The 19,080-nt window shown below is 48.4% G+C and overlaps 2 protein-coding genes across 2 annotated transcripts in view; both read left to right on the forward strand.

The window, feature by feature from the left end:
* The first annotated feature begins 263 nt into the window (after positions 1–263).
* LOC133356547 (matrilin-3-like) lies at positions 264–9,902 on the forward strand. The gene is made up of 6 exons (XM_061574119.1): positions 264–383; positions 5,490–5,674; positions 6,788–6,832; positions 7,651–7,728; positions 8,516–8,560; positions 9,833–9,902. The coding sequence occupies exons 1-4, from the start codon at positions 269–271 to the stop codon at positions 7,702–7,704; spliced, it is 399 nt and encodes a 132-aa protein (XP_061430103.1). The 5' UTR covers positions 264–268; the 3' UTR covers positions 7,705–7,728; positions 8,516–8,560; positions 9,833–9,902.
* Positions 9,903–10,510: 608 nt separating this feature from the next.
* Positions 10,511–19,080, forward strand: part of LOC133356477 (collagen alpha-1(VII) chain-like) — a 103,319-nt gene continuing 94,749 nt past the window's right edge. The window contains exons 1-4 of the mRNA XM_061574008.1: positions 10,511–10,575; positions 16,143–16,238; positions 17,530–17,556; positions 18,123–18,185. Of these exons, the coding sequence (XP_061429992.1) occupies positions 10,511–10,575; positions 16,143–16,238; positions 17,530–17,556; positions 18,123–18,185 (251 nt within the window). The remainder of the gene's footprint in view (positions 10,576–16,142; positions 16,239–17,529; positions 17,557–18,122; positions 18,186–19,080) is intronic.

Here is a 19,080-nt window from a genome sequence, read left to right on the forward strand (position 1 = left end):
CGATCCCGAACCCGGCACTTGTATATTTGGAGGTTGCTTGCTCTCCCTGTGGTCACGTTGATTTTTTTTATTTTTCTCCTGATCCTCCGATTTTTCCCTCCACACTTAGAAACAACATGCGTTTAGAGTATTTGGCTGCTATACATTTCCATGTGATGATAATCCACTATTTATGACAGCCAGGTCGCTTCTGAAAAAGAGAGTTTGTTCATTTTAACCTTCTCCCGTTCTCCACGCAGGCCGGGCGATCGACTTCGCCATACGGAACATGTTTTCTCCGCTGGCCGGCATGCGTTCCTTCGTTCCACGCATCCTCGTTCTCGTGATGGGCACGCCGTCGCAGGACGACCCCTCGGGTCCCGTCAGGAATGCGGCGTCAGCCGGTGAGCCCTTAGGTCTCACCCGGGTCTGTTGTTGTTGTTGTTGTCTTGGTGTGGTCTGAGACTGTTGTTGTTGTTGTCTGAGTGTGGTCTGGGTCCGTTGATTTGTTGGTGTGGTCTGGGACTGTTGTTGTTGTCTTGGTGTAGTCTGGGATTGTTGTTGTTGTCTTGGTGTGGTCTGGGATTGTTGTTGTTGTCTTGGTGTGGTCTGTTGTTGTTGTTGTTGTCTTGGTGTGGTCTGGGATTGTTGTTGTTGTTGTCTTGGTGTGGTCTGGGATTGTTGTTGTTGTCTTGGTGTGGTCTGTTGTTGTTGTTGTTGTTGTTGTCTTGGTGTGGTCTGGGATTGTTGTTGTTGTCTTGGTGTAGTCTGGGACTGTTGTTGTTGTCTTGGTGTGGTCTGGGATTGTTGTTGTTGTCTTGGTGTAGTCTGGGATTGTTGTTGTTGTCTTGGTGTGGTCTGGGATTGTTGTTGTTGTCTTGGTGTGGTCTGTTGTTGTTGTTGTTGTCTTGGTGTGGTCTGGGATTGTTGTTGTTGTCTTGGTGTAGTCTGGGACTGTTGTTGTTGTCTTGGTGTGGTCTGGGACTGTTGTTGTTGTCTTGGTGTGGTCTGGGATTGTTGTTGTTGTCTTGGTGTGGTCTGGGATTGTTGTTGTTGTCTTGGTGTAGTCTGGGATTGTTGTTGTTGTTGTCTTGGTGTGGTCTGGGATTGTTGTTGTTGTCTTGGTGTGGTCTGTTGTTGTTGTTGTCGTTGTCTTGGTGTAGTCTGGGACTGTTGTTGTTGTCTTGGTGTGGTCTGGGACTGTTGTTGTTGTCTTGGTGTGGTCTGGGACTGTTGTTGTTGTCTTGGTGTGGTCTGGGATTGTTGTTGTTGTTGTCTGAGTGTGGTCTGGGACCGTTGATGTGTTGGTGTAGTCTGGGACTGTTGTTGTTGTCTTGGTGTGGTCTGGGACTGTTGTTGTTGTCTTGGTGTGGTCTGGGATTGTTGTTGTTGTTGTCTGAGTGTGGTCTGGGACCGTTGATGTGTTGGTGTAGTCTGGGACTGTTGTTGTTGTCTTGGTGTGGTCTGGGACTGTTGTTGTTGTTGTCTGAGTGTGTTCTGGGACCGTTGATGTGTTGGTGTAGTCTGGGACTGTTGTTGTTGTCTTGGTGTAGTCTGAGACTGTTGTTGTTGTTGTCTGAGTGTGGTCTGGGACCGTTGATGTGTTGGTGTAGTCTGGGACTGTTGTTGTTGTCTTGGTGTGGTCTGGGATTGTTGTTGTTGTCTTGGTGTGGTCTGAGACTGTTGTTGTTGTTGTCTGAGTGTGGTCTGGGACTGTTGTTGTGGTCTTGGTGTGGTCTGGGATTGTTGTTGTTGTCTTGGTGTGGTCTGAGACTGTTGTTGTTGTTGTCTGAGTGTGGTCTGGAACTGTTGTTGTGGTCTTGGTGTGGTCTGGGATTGTTGTTGTTGTCTTGGTGTGGTCTGAGACTGTTGTTGTTGTTGTCTGAGTGTGGTCTGGGACTGTTGTTGTGGTCTTGGTGTGGTCTGGGATTGTTGTTGTTGTCTTGGTGTGGTCTGAGACTGTTGTTGTTGTTGTCTGAGTGTGGTCTGGGACTGTTGTTGTGGTCTTTGTGTGGTCTGGGATTGTTGTTGTTGTTGTCTGAGTGTGGTCTGGGACCGTTGATGTGTTGGTGTAGTCTGGGACTGTTGTTGTTGTCTTGGTGTGGTCTGGGACTGTTGTTGTTGTCTTGGTGTGGTCTGGGACTGTTGTTGTTGTTGTCTGAGTGTGGTCTGGGACCGTTGATGTGTTGGTGTAGTCTGGGACTGTTGTTGTTGTCTTGGTGTAGTCTGAGACTGTTGTTGTTGTTGTCTGAGTGTGGTCTGGGACCGTTGATGTGTTGGTGTAGTCTGGGACTGTTGTTGTTGTCTTGGTGTGGTCTGGGATTGTTGTTGTTGTCTTGGTGTGGTCTGAGACTGTTGTTGTTGTTGTCTGAGTGTGGTCTGGGACTGTTGTTGTGGTCTTGGTGTGGTCTGGGACTGTTGTTGTTGTCTTGGTGTGGTCTGGGACTGTTGTTGTTGTCTGAGTGTGGTCTGGGACCGTTGATGTGTTGGTGTAGTCTGGGACTGTTGTTGTTGTCTTGGTGTGGTCTGGGACTGTTGTTGTTGTCTTGGTGTGGTCTGGGACTGTTGTTGTTGTTGTCTGAGTGTGGTCTGGGACCGTTGATGTGTTGGTGTAGTCTGGGACTGTTGTTGTTGTCTTGGTGTAGTCTGAGACTGTTGTTGTTGTCTGAGTGTGGTCTGGGACCGTTGATGTGTTGGTGTAGTCTGGGACTGTTGTTGTTGTCTTGGTGTGGTCTGGGATTGTTGTTGTTGTCTTGGTGTGGTCTGAGACTGTTGTTGTTGTTGTCTGAGTGTGGTCTGGGACTGTTGTTGTGGTCTTGGTGTGGTCTGGGATTGTTGTTGTTGTCTTGGTGTGGTCTGAGACTGTTGTTGTTGTTGTCTGAGTGTGGTCTGGAACTGTTGTTGTGGTCTTGGTGTGGTCTGGGATTGTTGTTGTTGTCTTGGTGTGGTCTGAGACTGTTGTTGTTGTCTGAGTGTGGTCTGGGACTGTTGTTGTGGTCTTGGTGTGGTCTGGGATTGTTGTTGTTGTCTTGGTGTGGTCTGAGACTGTTGTTGTTGTTGTCTGAGTGTGGTCTGGGACTGTTGTTGTGGTCTTTGTGTGGTCTGGGATTGTTGTTGTTGTTGTGTGAGTGTGGTCTGGGACCGTTGATGTGTTGGTGTAGTCTGGGACTGTTGTTGTTGTCTTGGTGTGGTCTGGGACTGTTGTTGTTGTCTTGGTGTGGTCTGGGACTGTTGTTGTTGTTGTTGTCTGAGTGTGGTCTGGGACCGTTGATGTGTTGGTGTAGTCTGGGACTGTTGTTGTTGTCTTGGTGTAGTCTGAGACTGTTGTTGTTGTTGTCTGAGTGTGGTCTGGGACCGTTGATGTGTTGGTGTAGTCTGGGACTGTTGTTGTTGTCTTGGTGTGGTCTGGGATTGTTGTTGTTGTCTTGGTGTGGTCTGAGACTGTTGTTGTTGTTGTCTGAGTGTGGTCTGGGACTGTTGTTGTGGTCTTGGTGTGGTCTGGGATTGTTGTTGTTGTCTTGGTGTGGTCTGGGATTGTTGTTGTTGTCTTGGTGTGGTCTGGGATTGTTGTTGTTGTCTTGGTGTAGTCTGGGATTGTTGTTGTTGTCTTGGTGTGGTCTGGGATTGTTGTTGTTGTCTTGGTGTGGTCTGTTGTTGTTGTTGTTGTCTTGGTGTGGTCTGGGACTGTTGTTGTTGTCTTGGTGTGGTCTGGGACTGTTGTTGTTGTCTTGGTGTGGTCTGGGATTGTTGTTGTTGTCTTGGTGTGGTCTGGGATTGTTGTTGTTGTCTTGGTGTGGTCTGGGATTGTTGTTGTTGTCTTGGTGTAGTCTGGGATTGTTGTTGTTGTTGTCTTGGTGTGGTCTGGGATTGTTGTTGTTGTCTTGGTGTGGTCTGTTGTTGTTGTTGTCGTTGTCTTGGTGTAGTCTGGGACTGTTGTTGTTGTCTTGGTGTGGTCTGGGACTGTTGTTGTTGTCTTGGTGTGGTCTGGGACTGTTGTTGTTGTCTTGGTGTGGTCTGGGATTGTTGTTGTTGTTGTCTGAGTGTGGTCTGGGACCGTTGATGTGTTGGTGTAGTCTGGGACTGTTGTTGTTGTCTTGGTGTGGTCTGGGACTGTTGTTGTTGTCTTGGTGTGGTCTGGGATTGTTGTTGTTGTTGTCTGAGTGTGGTCTGGGACCGTTGATGTGTTGGTGTAGTCTGGGACTGTTGTTGTTGTCTTGGTGTGGTCTGGGACTGTTGTTGTTGTTGTCTGAGTGTGGTCTGTGACCGTTGATGTGTTGGTGTAGTCTGGGACTGTTGTTGTTGTCTTGGTGTAGTCTGAGACTGTTGTTGTTGTTGTCTGAGTGTGGTCTGGGACCGTTGATGTGTTGGTGTAGTCTGGGACTGTTGTTGTTGTCTTGGTGTGGTCTGGGATTGTTGTTGTTGTCTTGGTGTGGTCTGAGACTGTTGTTGTTGTTGTCTGAGTGTGGTCTGGGACTGTTGTTGTGGTCTTGGTGTGGTCTGGGATTGTTGTTGTTGTCTTGGTGTGGTCTGAGACTGTTGTTGTTGTTGTCTGAGTGTGGTCTGGAACTGTTGTTGTGGTCTTGGTGTGGTCTGGGATTGTTGTTGTTGTCTTGGTGTGGTCTGAGACTGTTGTTGTTGTTGTCTGAGTGTGGTCTGGGACTGTTGTTGTGGTCTTGGTGTGGTCTGGGATTGTTGTTGTTGTCTTGGTGTGGTCTGAGACTGTTGTTGTTGTTGTCTGAGTGTGGTCTGGGACTGTTGTTGTGGTCTTGGTGTGGTCTGGGATTGTTGTTGTTGTTGTCTGAGTGTGGTCTGGGACCGTTGATGTGTTGGTGTAGTCTGGGACTGTTGTTGTTGTCTTGGTGTGGTCTGGGACTGTTGTTGTTGTCTTGGTGTGGTCTGGGACTGTTGTTGTTGTTGTCTGAGTGTGGTCTGGGACCGTTGATGTGTTGGTGTAGTCTGGGACTGTTGTTGTTGTCTTGGTGTAGTCTGAGACTGTTGTTGTTGTTGTCTGAGTGTGGTCTGGGACCGTTGATGTGTTGGTGTAGTCTGGGACTGTTGTTGTTGTCTTGGTGTGGTCTGGGATTGTTGTTGTTGTCTTGGTGTGGTCTGAGACTGTTGTTGTTGTTGTCTGAGTGTGGTCTGGGACTGTTGTTGTGGTCTTGGTGTGGTCTGGGATTGTTGTTGTTGTCTTGGTGTGGTCTGAGACTGTTGTTGTTGTTGTCTGAGTGTGGTCTGGAACTGTTGTTGTGGTCTTGGTGTGGTCTGGGATTGTTGTTGTTGTCTTGGTGTGGTCTGAGACTGTTGTTGTTGTTGTCTGAGTGTGGTCTGGGACTGTTGTTGTGGTCTTGGTGTGGTCTGGGATTGTTGTTGTTGTCTTGGTGTGGTCTGAGACTGTTGTTGTTGTTGTCTGAGTGTGGTCTGGGACTGTTGTTGTGGTCTTGGTGTGGTCTGGGATTGTTGTTGTTGTTGTCTTGGTGTGGTCTGGGGGATCTTTGTCTGCGCGTGTCCAGGTGTGACACTGTACCCCGTGGGCGTGGGACGCGTGGACGCCTCCCAACTCCGGGCCTACGTCTCAGACTCACGTGCGGGCTTCACCGCGCGCTCCTACGACGAGCTCACAGTCGTGGAGGCCGCCCTCGTGGAGGCGATCTGTGCCAGCGGGAGAGGGAACGGTGGCACTGGTGGAGGCACTGTGGTACAAATCACCAGTGCACCGCCTCGATCGCCACCACCGCCGCCACCAACGCCACCACCGCCGCCACCTCTACCGCAGCCACCACCGCCACTAACAACAGTAGCGACAACAGTAGCAGCAGCAGCAAACGCAGCCACCGAATTAGCAGTGATGCCACCATGGCGCTTGTGCCAGGCTAGGTGCACCTTGAACTTCAAACCACGTGTACTCAGGTGTTGTGGGTTAATAGACTTACTTGGGTGAGTGGAAGATGCAACTTATGTAAAGACAGATAAGATACATTTACTCCCTTCATCAATTTTATTTTAAGGTTTTCTGATTAAAAAAATAGTCATAGAACCAGTAACAAGAAGCATGATTCGATGCAGGTATCACGAGCATACGGTATTTGGCTGCTAAAGAGTATTTGGCTGCTATACATTTCCACGTGATGATAAGCCACTTTGTTGAGCAATCATTTGTAGCCAGGTCGCTTCTGAAAAAGAGCTGTGTAACTTAGTGGGTCTTCATCTTCTTGGTTCTTTCGGTAAAGTCACGTAGAATGGAAATAATAAAATAATAAAAATATAACATAATAAAATAATTCTCACGACGTTTCGGCCACAACGCAAGCAGCCGTCCTCAGGTGAAGAATGTAACACCACCAAGCTTGGAGCGTATATTTAAGCTGGGTTGGAGGGGGGAAGAAGAGCGCCTTGACAAAATAATTTGCATATCAAGAGGAATTTAGCATATTTATGGGAAATGCGTAGGAGGTGGGCGGGGGGTTTCAATCCCTGCAGTCACGAAAGCTTTAAATCGAAATTCGTGGGTCTTACCTTGTAAAATAAAATTTATTTACTCTTTGGTTCTTTCGGTAAAGTCACGTATAAAGATAAAATAATAAATTAAATAAAATTAGTTAATTTATTATTTTATCTTTATACGTGACTTTACCGAAAGAACCAAAGAGTAATTCCTGCAGTCACGAAAGCTCTAAAATTAAGATTAAAATTTGTTTAGTTTAATCGATGAACTGACGCATTGCTGGATGCCGAGTAATTAGCTCTGCCGCTGTTGTTGTGCAAGTAACGTGATGTCTGAAGCGTTGAATGTGTTTATGTGTTCGCACAGGTTTACCCAGATCCTCCATCGGGCTGTCCTGCCCAATGCCCAAGGGTAAGTCTGACTCTTGAATGTGTTGAGTGGCAGCTCAGTTACTCAGGCCACACATAATGTCAATTCAGAACACTTAGCAAAGTTGAGACCATTGTTAGAATCTGGTGTTCAGCCACCAATTATGATTAGTATTTGTATTTTGCGCGATTATACTCTGATCGGGGTTGCTGCCACAGTGGTGCAACAGACAGGACGATGAACCTGCAATCCAGAGGTCACGGGTTCGATCTTCTGGCATGGCAGTTCAAACGGTGCAAGTTTCTTAAATCCCGCTGTGGTATAAATGGGTGTACTACAGTTGGTTGATCGGTAAGCCGCGTGTGGTGGTGGGGTTCGAGGGTGGGGTATTTTCACCTCTTCCAAGACATCTGGTGAGCGTGGAAGAGGAGGCCAAAATATGCTCTGGCTGCAAAGAAGCTCTGGCTCCTAGCTGCAAATCCTATTTGTCTGTGGCTTCCCATACCTCTAATTCATTGGCTGTCTTTTCTGAGAGTACAAATGTTCAGTATTATTATCATGTCATTAGCATGTAATCTTTTTTTACCAGAATGTTATATTTATGTTTAAGTTGATAAAATCTTTATCTGTTAAGCACGAGCAATCTCTCTCTCTCTCTCTCTTTAACTCAGTTCTCTTCCACTTGTAGTGATTACAATGCATTAGTTATACGTCATTATTGATGTGCATCCCTTGATGAGACACATTGTAATTCGCTACCCTTGAGTTTGAAATACTTTCGTGAAAAAAGGAAGCTCGTGTCGTCATTACAGTTCACTGAACGTCGCTGATTCTAGACTTGTCTTGTCTCCCCTTGGCAGGGAGAGAAAGGAGAAATGGTGAATTCAAGACGCCGCCTTTTGTTGCTACCATGAGTGCTGTCGATTTATTGGCTGATTGTGCGCAATCACTAGATTCATATAGAATTATTAGAATTGCATGTTAATGGTAATGTTGTGATTGATTATGATAAGACGCCACCAACGTTTGCAAGTTTAATGGCGCAATTATTCTGCGTACTTTTGTTGCATTCTGCAGACGATTTCACGACGTTTTGTGGTCGCCAATTCAACATTGTCGCTTGTGTTTTGCAAGATATTCGCACGTGATTTGAGATATTGTTGACCACCAAAGCAAAAGCAACGTAACTTTCATCATTGCTGTGGTACAGCCTAGGATAGGCCCGAGGCTATTCCACCCACCCCCTCATCCTGCTTAGACAGCCCCAGCCGAAAGAGCTCAACCCAAACCGGGCAGGGCATGTAGTCTTCTCGGTGTATGAACATATGAGTTGAAATATTGCGTGACAGATGTTAATATTGTTATATCTGTATGTGTTAAATGTCTATTGGAGGACGTACCATTTATTTTGACGGTCATGGATAGAACCAGCTTTTTTGTTTTTAAATGTCTGAATTTCTAACTAGCATTAGAAATGCCCATTTTATTCTGTTGAGACGTGTTGCCATGGAGATTGACCTGACCTCTTTTCAGCTCACGTGTCTGTAAATTATTAACACACATTGCATAGGTGAATTTAGGTTCACTGTAATTAATTAATTGCACACATTTTATAGGTGAATTGAAGTCTGCTGTAATTAATTACACACTTATAGGTGAATTGAAGTTCCCTGTATTTATTTCATATACATTGTATAGGTGAATAGAAGTTTGCTCTAATTCCAGGGCAGAAGAGGGAAGCCTGGTCAAGTAGGCGCCAGAGGAGATCCGGTAAGATAACACAGTACCATACAAAATCCCCAAATATCGTTGACTACATCTGTAAAAAAGCACTTCATAGCTCATTATATTCCTTCAGTAAAAATACATATTCGGATTCTCTGATTCTGAATTAACATTCATAAGACACTGTATAAGGATGTATAATCTGGAGATGGTGGTGCACCATCTCCATTGTTGGGTGGTGCCTCATCTCCATTGTTGGCGCTGGACCGTAGTGGTACAAATTCCACGTGAGGTTAGCGGGCTCCGGGTTTATCCATAGAACAAGTACCCATTGACTTCCCACAAAATAGTTCCCATTTTTTTATTTACCACAGAGGCTAACACTCATGTTCACGATGATGGGTTGAATCGACTCACGAATGGGAGTTGAACTCGTGCTCAAACCACAGTGGCCACCGGCTGGATAGTTCAAGTCTATTCCGTGTGTGACCAGATGAGAACAGAATATGTAATCAATTTGGAAAGGGAGATCTTCAGAAATTCATTGATAGGTACGGAATGACAATTTTAGAAAACAGTGCAAAATATATGGTATATGTACAAAACCACAAATTTATGCAAAACTGTAACCAAAAGCATCCAGAACAGACATTTTAAAGTACAACAATACCTTCTAAATACGCTGTTCGAATAATAATATTGATACTGGCCATAATTGCCCCAAGCAAGCCTCATCAAGTCTCAACCGTGTTTCAAGAAGATCCCGAATTGAGATGTTTGGCCAATTCCTTCAGAGTTACAATTTTGTATGGGTAAGGGTTTCCTGAGTATCCTGAGAAAAGCATTGCATAAGAGAGGACAGACAGCATTTAAACAGTCAGAATATATCGATTGGCAGCCTGCTTATTGCACTTCATCCGTGTGGCCACCTTGTAGCCAAGCAGTTTTTCCATTCCTCGTGCAGTCCGCTGCCAATTAACAGTCAGGACAAAGATGCATTTGCTTGTTTGCAAATGACGTTAGTCTGTGTCTTTCAAGTTTTTGGGCAGCTCTTCGACAAAATTTGGCCGGTTTTCAATTTTTCAATCAAGTTACATCCCCAGTAAGAACACACATTTATACTAAGTTCCGTGCACATTGGCTCATCGTATTACGAGCATTATCTTTACCCCAGGCAGACAGACAGACAGCTGCACGGACAGATGGAAATAACGCATTAACCCATTCAAGCTTGGTTTTGGAAAGGGTTCGTAAAACGATTACGATGTCTCGAGTTTGTCAATTGATGATGTGATCTGACTGCTTTGTTCACTGCAGGGTCCTCAGGGTTTTCCTGGGAGCGGAGGCGATGGAGGAGTCGTTTTAAAGGGACAGAAAGGAGAACAGGTGACAGTGTGTGCGATGTGTGATGTGTTGCACTCTCTATATGTGTACCTACGGGGAGCAGCGGAGCAATAGTTAGCGCACAGTGCAATGGACCCGGTGACACGAGTTCGATTCCCGCTCACGGCCAACACCGGTGACGATTATCTGAACCGGTCCTTGGCCCTCCCCTAGGTCAACTCGGCCTCAAATTAGTTCCTGGTATGATGTTTAAACATTGCCGCTAGGAAAATAAAGGCGGCCAAGCGTAGTAGTGCTTGCCGCACACACCCACCCACTCGTTTGCCGTGCCGGCCTTGAAAGGTGCTCGCTCACAGCAATTACCCCAACAGTCGGAATGGCTGCTCTGGGGTCTTTGTGGAAAGGGCTTCGAGCCGGGGGTGAGTCTTGAACTTCATCTTCATTGCGTATTCCGCACAGCAAGGAGAACAGCTGCTATTTTTTTTGCTGATTGCGGAGGGATGTTGATGTTAATGATGATAAAGACAATGATGAGACAACCCCTTCGTAACAAAGATAGTATATTGCCTAAAAACCATACATTTGTACGGCCTGCGCTCTCTGTTAATCCGTGTTGTTGTTGATTTCGTCTGTAGGGTTTGCCAGGCCAGGATGGGTTGGCAGGACAACCAGGGCGTCCGGGCAACCCTGGGCAAGGTGGATCTCAAGGACCCCCGGTACATTTTCCACTGCACAGCTCACACTCGTCAAATCATCATCATTGCCATGGTAATAGTTGTTTTTTGTGGTCTTTAAAAGTAGTACCGCTTTTTGGGAAGTCGACAGTGTTTGCGAAAGGAATGTGGACTGCTGTATGTATGTTGAACTTCTTTCACACTGTATGTAGCCAACCGTGCTAATCGGAGGTGCAGGAAAGAGATGGGTGCCATGCCACACTGGTCTTCATATTAGAGACGATTTGACTATTTAATGTCAATTTACACAGTAGTGGAATGGTCGTTTAGATGAATCTTCCCATTTATTCCACAACAGGGGGCGACTGGTCCTCAAGGGAGACCAGGAGAACCTGTAAGTAACCCACAATGCTTTGCTCTATCCCACAATGCATTGTTAGCGACGACAACGCTTTGCGGCTTTCTCCAAAGTCTTGACGCAGCACCACGAGACCCGAGATGTTCCAGGAGGAAAGTTGTAACAGATCCTGTTGGAATACCGATGCTGAGAGGACTCTGCCATGGTGGAAGGGCCAAGTACGCCACAGGGGCCACTCACAGGTTCAATTTCCCGGCACGGCAGTTAAACAACGGTGCAAGTTTCTTCATGACACGTCGGTCGGCTCTCCAACACGCCGGTGTGCTGAAGTAGGAAGTAATTGGCACGTTTTGTTCACGTCACAAACCTTACTAATTGGCTGTGTCGAGTGGTGGTGGGTTAACGACACAGTTATTTCTACGCAATTAAACCCAAAATCTTCATTATGTGGAAGTTCCTGTTCACCCAGTAGTATAAATGAGCGCCCTTACAATATTAAGGGTGCCACGGTCGCAAGATGTTAACTACCTCGCCTGGTATGCAGGAGGCCGTGTGTTCCATCCTAACCCTGACTCCTGCATATGTGGAGTGTGCGTGTCTCTCTCCCCGTGAACGTGTGGATTTTTATGTGGGTCCTCCGGTTTTTCCCTCCACATTTGGAAACATGCATATAGAGTATTTGGCTGCTATAAATATCCACATGCTAAAAGCCACTTCATTGGGCTATCATTTGTGGCCAACTCGCTTCTTAAAAATAGATATATAGCTCAGTGGGCCTTAACTGGTCAAATAAAAAGTTTAGTTTAGTAACAAATGGCTACACCGCAGTTAAGTCAATCGGAAGGTTGCGTGTGGTGGTGGTGGGATAAAGTGTGGGTACTCTCAGCTCTTCCAAGATATATAGCCAGTGCTCAAAAGTAGGCCGAATTACATTCCAGAAGGGCCCTCTCGAGCTCCCTCTCGTGGAGGCTCTTCCACCGGCAGTGACGTGGGCAAGCAATTGCAGGGCTGCACCTTCACCTTAACGAATACTGTGCATTAACATTTCCAAATGTGTGGGAAATAATTGGTGTGTTGACTTTGTTTGTGTGTTGCAGACCACTCAAAAAAGTGATTAAATGTTTCGTTGTGACCTCCTACGCTGTTCATCGCATTGATTAAAGGACGCTGACGATCGTGGCGACAGTGACAACGACCACAGTGCTGATAGCAATAATGGCAATGGCTCAAGGAGGCTTTCATCCAGCAATAGACAGATTGTAGCTGATCATGACGTTGACTGTGATGATGATGATGATCAAGATGATCATCACGATCATAATGATCGTCACGAGGTCAATCGTGATCATCGTTGCGGGGGTGATTGTGGTCATGAATGGCGATGGCGGTGATCGTGATGTTAAGGATGACTTCATATTGAAACATTGTGCTTGCTGATCTCCTTATCCTCATCTCGTCTAGGGGCGCCAAAGTCCCTCCGGTTTGCCAGGGATGAAAGGAGAAAAGGTATTTGCTACGATCAATCTAATTATCCACTATCATTAGTGTGCATCGTTCAAACCTATCAATAAATCTTAATTTTTACGTGCCAATATCGCCCTCAATAAAGTGGGCATCGGTGGACGGTACCTAGGGCAGGGGGGGGGGGGGCACGGAGCGAACAGCAATGCGAGACGAAACAAACCGTCACGCCCTAGGCGGCTAACGCCGACCCAGCGGAGCAAATTGCAAGCGCGCCTCGTTAACGCAATTCTGCTTCTTGTGTCGTCTTGAGCAGCGGTGCGGTGGCTTGCTTTGCTTGGTTTGTTCACTGCGCTACGAACCCGGTCATCCCCAACCATGGTGCAACAACGGTGGTGGGTGCGGATTGGAACTGGCCCTGGGCCTCCCCTCCGCAGAGTCAGTCTCACATCGGCATTCTGTTTTGAATGTCGACAATGGGGAGACAAACGTGGCCCTGCATTGTGCTGGCGAGATTAAATGTTCGAGTGTATTGCCGCCCGCTAACAGCATTCGACACAATAATCCGGAGGGCTACACGGGGAGATCTTTGTGTTTTTGTGCGTTTGCATGTGGTATGTTTGTATGCCTGCGTGTGTCCTTGTGCATGTGTACGTGTGTCTATGTGTGTGTGTGTAGCGGTTAGCACTACGCTGCGCTACCAATCCGGCGAGCCGAGTTCGATTCCCGCTCACGGCCACCAACACCGGTGACGATTATCTTAACCGGTCCTGGGCCTCCCCTAGGTCGACTCAGCCCCAAATGAGTCCATGGTGTGATGCGTAAACATCAAGCGACAAGGGGAGACAAAGGTGGCCAAGCGCGGTGGTGGTGGGCACACCGCCCCTACGGGCGCTGCGCCGGCCTCTTATTAAGTTCTCGTCAGCAGCACTTGCCCCCATCAGTCTTGTTAAAGGCTACGCGGGGGACCTTTGTCTTTGTTCTCCTGTGCAGGGTGAGCAGGGGGTCGTGGTGGACGGCTCGGGAGGAGTAATTGGCCGCAAAGGGGAGCCCGGTTCTCCGGTGAGTTCATGGCACCGGCCGTTCCACCAAACTCCCGTCGCGTCGGAAGCACGGCGTGCCCAGTGAAGGATGCTCGGAAGTTCGCGGCAAGACGGGGTAGGTGGGTTAAGTGGGGCTGGGGGAGGGGGGGAGAGGGGGGCGGGGAGGAAATGTGGGTAAGCAAGTTGTAGGTTGAGAAGCAAACATGGCAGGTGGGTGTTGTAGATTCGATCCGGCAAGACAAGAACGCTTCACCCTAGGGGGGCAGCATGTGTGCAGGATGAGGCAGGACCAGTTGCCGAGGCGGGCATCGGAGAGTGGTCCCCACGAGCCCGGCGACCGAAAGGGAGGGAAGGGAAGAGATGTGAGCAGGTCACGGGGAGACCGTCAGGGCAGGTTTTGGCCGTGCGCTGACGACACGCGGTCTCGGCGTGGGCAACACCACCCACACGCCTCTCACGTTACTACGCAGCGCCGCGCGCGAAAAGACTCGATTTTGGACGATGCATTCCGAGTTGTCGTGGCCGGGATCACGCCAGCGTTGGTGAGCGGGTCAAGTGGCTTTTTTGAACAATCGGCAGCGTGCGGTCGCAATTACACCGCCTCCCTTCCCGCCTGCTCGCGCGCTGCGTTGGTGTTTAGATGTGGTCGCCAAACCCCCCCACGCTTTGCCTCTGTGCTCTGCGAGGTTAAGGGAAGGGTCTGCCTGTGCGGGTGTTAGGACACAAACAGTTGGAAGCAGTGGTGTAAGTCAGCGACTTTGTCGGGGGTGCGGCAAACGGTCAGGTGGGGTCAATCTTGGCGGAAGCCAAACGTTTACTGCTCTTGTTAAATTCAAATAAGAACGTGGGACGTAAATGAAATTATTTTCATATTTTAAAATAAATGTAAACCGCGTTTTAAGTGAGTCGTTGTTTCTTTGGCGCTGTTGTTGAAAACGCATCTCGTGCTGGTTGTCAAGGGGGGCTCCAGCTCGTAGCTTTGGCCACCAGGGGGGGAGGGGGTGGGGGGCAAGGCACCCCCCAAACTGCCCCCACGCCGCTCGTTCCGCGACTGGTCGGCGGAGGTGTTGCAGGGATGTTAGACCGTGAGCCGAGGGGGTCGGTTGGTACCACCTGGGCTGCCAAATGCTGCCAACTAATCACCGCAGGTATAACGATTCACGCAGATTCCATCTCTTCGTAAAATTTATTATTTTGAAAAAAAAAAATTTCTGTGGACGTTTAATATGATAAAAATAAAACAATATATTGTCGAATGTACTACGATACTCTTCTTCAATGATATTTTTCTCATAAATGGCTACGCTCGTGTCCTTGCTATCATACACATCCGAAATCTATGGATAAAATTCTTACAGAAATTTAGTGTTAGCTTTGGCCACCCGACGTGGTACCGATGAGTCATATTTGAAAGGATGTGCTCCTGGGCTAATAATGCACTGTGCTGTAACCCCAGCAACCTGTCTTCAATTCCTGGCCATGATGCATGTATTTAGTGATAAAGTAAGAATAATTTAGAGCACTGTGTCAATCTACTGCTGGGTAAGGGCCTCTCCACACCGTGTCGATCATGGGGATTGTTTGACCCATATTTCACCGCACTGGTCGGTGTGTGTTGGTCAATTTGACGGCCAGGAGCGGTTTCAGATATACATCTGCGTGTGTTTTAAATGTGTGGGAATCACATTGTGCGTGTAACACACACAGAAACAAAGCAAAGGATAACGTCTCCTGTGTAATCCTTTGCCCCTCATGAAGTTAATCGGTACGGGAATAAATTTAAGTGGAATAAAGGCAGAGATGACACGTGCATGCGTATCAAATCATCGCCAGGCGTCGCATCAGCAGAAACGTTTAGTCCCATCCCACTCCTTAATGCGAATGGTCTCCTCTCAAGTGATCTATTGGAGCTGGCCGAGGCATGTGGCATTGGACACGGAGCGTCCCATTCATGACGGTGGGGGGTGGGGGTGGCGGTGCGGAAGGGGTTTGTGATTGAAGGCGAGTTGTGGAAGCCGCACGGATGCGGTTGAAGCCCAGACACCCAGGTGTCTTCCTGCGTTGCGGGACGGTGCCCATCTCTGTTGGCCGAGAATTCCACATTCTCATGGCAGGGGACAATCTCTTTGCAGTACAAACAGTGTTGTCCTGCCACGAAGTGCTACTCAAATTTGTATCGTTCATATATCAGAATCAGCATATTTATTTATACTGAAGGAATCCAGTAAGCTGTAAAGCTCTTTTTCACAGATGTCCAGTCGGAGCAGGTCAGAAGGTTAGAACAACAAACGATACAAAAACACGACAAAAGTGGAAATCACCCAGAAACATCGAAATAAAACTAAACCATCCCCATCCCACCAGGCATAATCATCATGTGGGTGATGATGATGATTACGATGGTCTTAGTCGATCTCCATCGGGGAGTAGATTTCTGGACACGCCACGTTTCGCACGCCAGCTGTGGCTCATTGCGCCCACTCTGGAGGAATGACGTTGGCGAGGTTGAGCACCGGGACGACTTGGGGCCCCCACTCTTCCGCTCGTCTGTCCTCGATGGTGGCCATGCAGCCAGAGACAGGTGCAGTGGCGACTGCTTGAATTGTTGTCAAACCACCAGTGCGTGTGTTCATTCATCTTCCGAACGTGCATGTGTCCTGATCTTCCTTGTCCTCCCCCTCACCTCCCTACGCCCCCCCCCCCCTCGCTCTTGCCCCGACTTCTCTGCGCACTCGATATTCCTCCAGGGAATTCCCGGGAATTCGGGCCCCCAGGGATTCCGTGGGGAACCTGGCCCCCCCGGACCTCAAGGGCCCCCCGGAGAACCGGGCCTCTCTGGCAAGGTAAAAACACCGATGAAAACGATGGTCGCCAAAATAACAGGCAGCGATGTCACCGCAGCGGCTTGTGCCAGGCTAGGTTCGCTGTGACAGGAAGTCACGGGGACGGTCCCAGGTATTATGGGTTCACTAGTGAGATGCCCGGCAGATGCACCACCTGTGCTCCCCCACCTGTTACCACCACGACCGCCACCACCATCCACCAGCACCGGAAAAACATCGGCCCGAAATAAACTCCCAAAAAAATCAACGTCATATCCTCCGTGGCTCGAGCAAGCCCTGGGCCAGCCATTGGTGGGAAATTCCACATTCCCACGGAAAGGATACGACTTTGAATAGGGACCGCCACGGTCACGGCCATTACGCTCCATGGCTTGTGGTAACCTCTTTATTGCTCGTGATGTCTTGTTTTGGTTTCCATTTCTTAATTTGTTTAAAGCTTTTAAGTAGGGCTTTCATTTGCTTGGCAGTGGCTCCGTATGGAACTTGGTTCTCATATACACAATTAACGTGCAGCGCTGTGGGATCCTATGACCCACGAATGACGCTGTAGAGACCAAAAAAGCATTATTTATAGCGTCGGTTCTCACGCTTACGAGCCGCTTCACACGAGGAGCGACTGTTTGCGAGTCCCGCACGCATGCGAGGGGGCTCGCGTGATTCCTTTAGCCACGGGAGGGGGAACGACGCGAGCGTGGCATCGTGGAGAAAATCGCCGTGACCATTACGCGTTACCGACCGTGGTAATTGCGTTGACTTGCGAGGGGGAGCAACTCGTGAAAGCAGCTAATGCTCAAATTATCCTCTCGCAGAGGAAATGCAATAAAGGAATGCAAACTCGTTAATGCGGCTGCCCAGGATTATGGGTTAGCAAATAAAAAGACACGTGTAATTGTTTCTGTAAAAAAATATATGTATTTCAGTTTAGCAGGCAATGGGCCTACAGGAACAATATTATCCGGCATTATTTATGTTAAATCAGCCTAGCAGTATAGACCTCCGTGATTGCAAGGTGATCAGTTAGAATCGTGGTCGGAGAAATTTTTTACCTGCTCTAGCTTATTAGAAATGTGGAATTTCAACCAGCTGGGCAGCACTGCTGTACTGCTCGTATTAAAACGCGGAGACTTTGACTGTTAGATGCGCATTATACATGGGAATTATTATTATTATTATTAGATGTATTTACACGATTGGGCGAATACAACATCGCATTGGCTCGTGGGAATCGTGTACTGAGCGCCGTTCATGCATTTGAAAGCTCTTCGCTCTCACGCCTCTTGTTTCTGCACAGGGCGACAAAGGAGAAAGAGGAGAGAGGGTGAGTATCGAGATCTCGGTGGACTCTTGTCGATTTCAGATGCTGCCACGTTGGTGTCCCTGGGGGTCCAATCCCCCGGCACGAGAGTTGTAACGATGGGATGAGTTTATTTATGAGTTCCTCCAACCTCTTTCCCGACGAGCAGAATAAAATGTGTAGCCCATGATTTATCGGACGGCCGGTGGCGCGCGGTGGGGGAAAGTGTGGGTGAGTGAGAGGAGGACGCGGTATCTTCTGCAGGGGCTCTCTCGAGAGTACTTTGGCCTTTCTTTTCACGGGAACATTAACCGACGGTAAGCAGATAAGGAGGGGGCTGATCACCGGCGAGTGAATCAGCGAGTGCTGGATCATCCATCACCCTGACAGCCGCGCGTTGAATTCTGTCTGGCGGTGCAGCGAGGTGGGAACCGGGCACCGCAGCCCCAGGTGTGACAGCGGCGCTGTCGGCGGGAGGCGAGGGCCGTCGTCGCGAAACGTTAATGACGCGTCGTTAATAACGCGTCGTCAGTAACGCGTCGTTAATAACGCGTCGAGTGTTTGGCGTTGTGCCTCCGCGTCTCTCTCAGGGACCACCCGGGTACGGCGGCGGCGGCGATGGCGAAGCCACTAAAGGCAGTCCGGGCCTCCCTGTGAGTTCTGCAATGAGCACGATTGCACGCGGGCGCACACGCACACATGCACGGTGGGGGGGGAGAAACAAAAAAAAATACGAAAATAAAAAAACGCCCAGGCGCCCTTCTTCAATCGCGTACGTACGCACGTCGGACTTGTTTCACGCCGTCACTGAGCCAACGCGAACCGCCCACTCACGTTGCCGGACACCGAATCAGCACGGCCGAGGGGTGTTTTGTGGCCGCTCGAAGCCCCCAAGGGGCTGTGGCTGCTGCCTTTCAGATGCCGATGTGTGTATGTACGTAGCTGGCGATGAGGTGGCGTTGCGGGATGCTCTCACCGCATCGCTCTGATGATCATCGTTATGTGCGCCATCACATCAAAATCATCGTCATTGTCGTCATCATCTAAAGGAAAATATATAACGTGGGAATGGGCACACCGTGTCATGAGAACAAGTATGTATGTTGAACTTCTTTCGCACCATACGCAGCCAACCGTGCTAATCGGAGGTGCGCGGGGGAAGGACAACAATACACTGAACACAAAACTCACCAGGAGTCACCGGATTTCTTCTCGGCTTTCGCGTCGTCACTCTCTCCAAATACGTGCCAAAAATAACAAAATGCAGTCGTCGCCGGACTGATTTTTCGTTTGTATTTAGCACAGGTGCAAACTCTGAGCACATACGGACCTCCCCATGCATTAATTGCAAAAATATATTATAATAAAATGCTCCAAAACCATTGCTCAGAAATTATAGGGGGGCATAATTGGACTGTTTATGACAAGTTTCAGCTTCCTATCACTTCTAAAGCTTCAGTGGAATTCATATCAGGCCCTTAATCCAGTTACATCAGTGGTTCTGAACCTTTACTGCAGCCTTGCACCCCTTTTGGTTCTCAATCGTAA

This window comes from Lethenteron reissneri, chromosome 54, assembly GCF_015708825.2.
Source record: "Lethenteron reissneri isolate LAM-NWPU_2019-01 chromosome 54, ASM1570882v1, whole genome shotgun sequence".
Classification (NCBI taxonomy): domain Eukaryota; kingdom Metazoa; phylum Chordata; class Hyperoartia; order Petromyzontiformes; family Petromyzontidae; genus Lethenteron; species Lethenteron reissneri.